At 50.8% G+C, this 3,902-nt stretch overlaps 1 protein-coding gene across 1 annotated transcript in view; it reads left to right on the forward strand.

The window, feature by feature from the left end:
* Window positions 1-3,415: 3,415 nt before the first annotated feature.
* The window catches only part of GPC1 (glypican 1), a gene marked incomplete at its 5' end in the record, with an annotated part of 107,694 nt that continues 107,207 nt past the window's right edge, over window positions 3,416-3,902 (forward strand). The window contains one exon of the mRNA XM_010140970.1: window positions 3,416-3,481. Coding sequence (XP_010139272.1) covers window positions 3,416-3,481 — 66 coding nt within the window. The remainder of the gene's footprint in view (window positions 3,482-3,902) is intronic.

A 3,902-nucleotide genomic window follows, 5' to 3' on the forward strand; every position in this document is an offset into this window, starting at 1 on the left:
CCGGCGGTGTGAGTGCAGCTCAGAGGCAGAGTCAGCTGAGGGCAGATCCAGGTCCTGAGTGAGAAACTGGGGGAGCAGAGTGATGGGAAGGGATGTTCTGTTTCATTCAGAAAAGCACTCCCAAAACCCAAAGGAGCAGTGCGTGGGCGAAGTGCTTTCGTGCAGATCTTTTCAGTAAGAATCAAGTCTGTTGTCAGCATTTGTGACGTTTTCTCTGTTCCCTTCCTCTCGGCAGTTTGCCACTGTAACGTACACGGATGGCATTAGGATTTGCAGACTGTCATTTCTGAAGGCACTCCTGTCTACTCTGTACTTAGTATTTTTCCAGGACACAGAGGTGGCTCTTTCCTCCCCTGTTAATTAACTTTTTTTGCCTATGTTTGCCTGCCTTATAAATTTCTCTGACATCAGGGTCTAGGATTAAACAAATGGATACCACACTTGCAGTGTGTGAGCATGACACTGAGCTGACAGCCTCAGAGCCTGAACTGTTCTGACACACCAACAGGGCAAAGACAGAGGAAATTCCCGTTCAGCCTCCCCGGCTCCCTGGGAGTCAGCCAGGCTCACGACTTGAACGGCAGGAAGCAGAGCAGTCCCAAAGCCCTCCAGCCATCGGTGGGTTTGTGCTCCGAGGATGCCAGTTGCGATATTTCTCAGAAATTCGTGTTTCTGTTCACTGTGTCGGGCTTTCACCGTAATGCGGTTTCAGCACAGTGCTGACCTGGTAGGGAGCCAACTCCACGCCGTAGGCAGATTAAGTTGTCTTATTTGGTTAACAGTGTTTTGATAGTTTATTAAATTCTGGTAGGAGTAGAAAGGTGAGGAGTGGAGAGAGCAAATCTTGTGGATTATCTGTCCTTGGTTGTTCAGTTCTGTTGGTATAATCCTGCTCTGAATGACGAGCTGTGGGAACAAGCATTTAATGTTTTGCTATTGTCTCCTCTTAAACATGTGCATTGCTTTAACAGAATAAGCATATTCTCCAGCTATTTTTTTCCAGTTGGCTGTTTCTATCACTGAAGTGGAACGTAGCGGTTGTTTTCTTTATCTGGAACGAAAACATTAGTTCATCTCAGACAGCACAAGCTATTTGATCAGCCATCAGATGGCATGGCATTATAAAAGCTGCTGACACGGGACAAATTCAGACCTGTGGTGTGCAGCTTGAAAAGGCTTCATGACCTTGTTATCAGTCCCTCGAGGTACCCAGCTACTCCCTCAGCAGCAGCAAAGAGAAACAGGAGTTGTCTGTGCTAGAGCCGAACCCCTCCCGAGGCTGAGAGGCAGCAGTGATGTGCGTGGGGAGGTGAGATGGTGCCCACCTCTTCCCCGCCGTCCTCTGCCGTGGCCTTGGTCTGGCTGAGGTTAACCTGGGTCTTGCTATGTAGGACTTGGTGAAGTCCATGAGGGGTTCCGTCAGAGTGCTGGTGAAGCAGACAGCTGTGCTCTGGCTCTCCTCTCCCCCTCGCTGCATTAGCTCCTAGCCTGGCTCATCCAAGGTGCCCACCAAGTCCGCGAAGGGGCTGGTTCCCAGCTACACCATGCCACCTCTGCTTTTTATCCTGAGGGTGCTTCTTAGGTTGAAAGTGCAGGAAAGTCATGACTTCACATGAGCGCAGCCCTTCCTCATGACTGTATTCTGCCCCTAATTTCTTGGCCAGCCCATAGCCCTGCCCCACCAGGCAGGTCCCCAACCCACGGTACCGCTAAGACCAGGGCGAATACGGCACAGTGCATTTTGATCCACGTGCGGTGGTTTGCCATCCCACACTGAATATTCAGGCCTGCTATGGCTCCCCTGACCTTATGTGCAAACCGAAGCCAAAAGATACTCTTAATCAGAAAATAAAAGATACCATGTTTTGCCGACAGCTGACTGCAAATCAAAGGAACAGGCGGCACAGCGCTTAGCTAGCACCTGCCTTTGCAATATGTGAAAATTCCTGATTTGCGCTCTCCTTAATAGAGCAGTCTGGTAGCAGTTTAGTTTGATGTTAGCAGCTACTGTGAGAGACCAGCTGTACTCTCGGACACCTTACACAAATATTATGGGGTGCAGGTGTTGGGAAGAGGCTTGCCAGCTGGTGTTTCTCAGGGCATCTAGAATGGAAAGGGCATGAAGAGCTCTTCTAGGGCGGGCAGCCAGGAGTGGCTCCTAGTCTGAAGGATTTTTGGGTATCCCTGTTTCCTCTAGAAGTTAATCTGTGGTAAGTCTGGGTTCCGTCATGGTACTAGTGCTATAGGCTGTGCTGCCAGTGACTCTACTGGCATGTGCTAGATCATGTTCTCTTTAAAGACAGGTATTTCAAGAGAGATGGGGATGGGAGCACCTGAAGCTGGAAAGGCTGGGAGGCATAAGGAAGGGGATTTACTTTCATTGCGCTACCTCTTTGCAAGGTGTTTTTAACATCTCTACCACCTCCAGGCTCATTTTGCATCAGCTGCAGACACTCTGACATGGGTAGAAAAACAAGAAGAGGCATAAAAACCCGCCATGGTCTGAATTACACTGTTTTGTCCTCAGTTCCTCGCTGTGATGCTCATTAGCCTGGATGGGATTTAGGTGTGAAGAGGGAGAGGCCAACAGACAGTAGTGCCTAGCAGGGACAGGAGGAGAGGGCAGGAGCTCCTTGGCTGCCAGGTGCTCTCATGCTCACTGGTCATACCCAGCTGGGGGTTGTGTCCTGGTGTCCCTGCCAGACCTGGCAGGGGCATCTCAGCAGCGTGGGATTCCAGCAGGCCTGATTGCCGGAGACATGTCCACCCAGAAACACCCGAGGAGGGGTTTGGGCTGCAGGTGTCCTGTCACGGGAGGCTGGACTGAGGCAACTGAGAGTCAGTTTTGGTCTAGGAGTGTGAGATGAGTTTTTGGAGCAGTTCGGAGAGCAAGTGGGATGAGGGTTACAAATATGAGGGAGGAACATGACAGATTTATCACAGCCTGAAATAAATTAACCTCTGGCAGAAATGATTTTACAATAATTTGCATTTAGATACTCTGACACATCCAAATAACCCTAAACCTTCTGCAAACATAGTGATGAATGCAATCGCCAGCATCCTGTGAGAGGGATAGAAATAGCGCTGTTTACGTGGTTAAAGGAGCCAAGGACTCTTCTCTCGGTGTTGCATTTTACACCCCTGGGACTGCTCTTCTCTCTTGTTTTCAGCTACAGAGCCTCATGGTGGGGTGAAACACAGCAGCAGTGAACAGCTAGAGAGCTTTTCTGAGCTCAGTTCGCTGAGATCCTGCTGCCCCAGTGTGTTACCCCTCACGCCGTGGCCGCAGCAGCTCCCGGCGTGGCCCGTGTCGGGTGCAGCCGACGTGGGCTAGGGCAGTGAGGCCAGGAGCACACGGGGGAGGATGCAGGAAGCTGAGCCCCGTCTGGGTTCCTGTCGGTGGTCGCTGCAGGCAGGGCTGTTCCTCCCGTGGGGACCCCGCCACAAAGCAGCTCAGCTCCGTCCCAAGGGGAAAGTGGTCAAGTGATTTAAAACTCAGCACTCTCAAACACAGTAATGAATTTAATAGCCAGAATGATCTGCTAACCCAGCCAGCTGAGAGGGTGTTTGAAAGACAGTCCAAGCTGACAGCCGGGCAGTGCAATATCTTCTTGGCATCAGCCTCCTGCCTATTTCTTCTCACTCCAGGGCAGTTAATTATAAATGAGATATTGTTCGATGCCATTTCCATGCATGCTCCGCCCTGTCTTCGTTTCCAAGAGACTGTGAAGGTGGTGGGTTACATCCCACCCTGACTCGGGCAGCCTTTGCAGGAGAGCCGGCTCTTCCAGGAAGACCCAGATTGAACCACACATTTTGGCTGCCAAAGTTTTGGACAGGCTGACAGTTCTCTGAGAGGAAGCCGAGTGTCCCAAAGCACCACTTCTCTTACTGACAAA

This window comes from Buceros rhinoceros, unplaced genomic scaffold (assembly GCF_000710305.1).
Source record: "Buceros rhinoceros silvestris isolate BGI_N320 unplaced genomic scaffold, ASM71030v1 scaffold3828, whole genome shotgun sequence".
Taxonomy (NCBI): Eukaryota; Metazoa; Chordata; class Aves; order Bucerotiformes; family Bucerotidae; genus Buceros; species Buceros rhinoceros.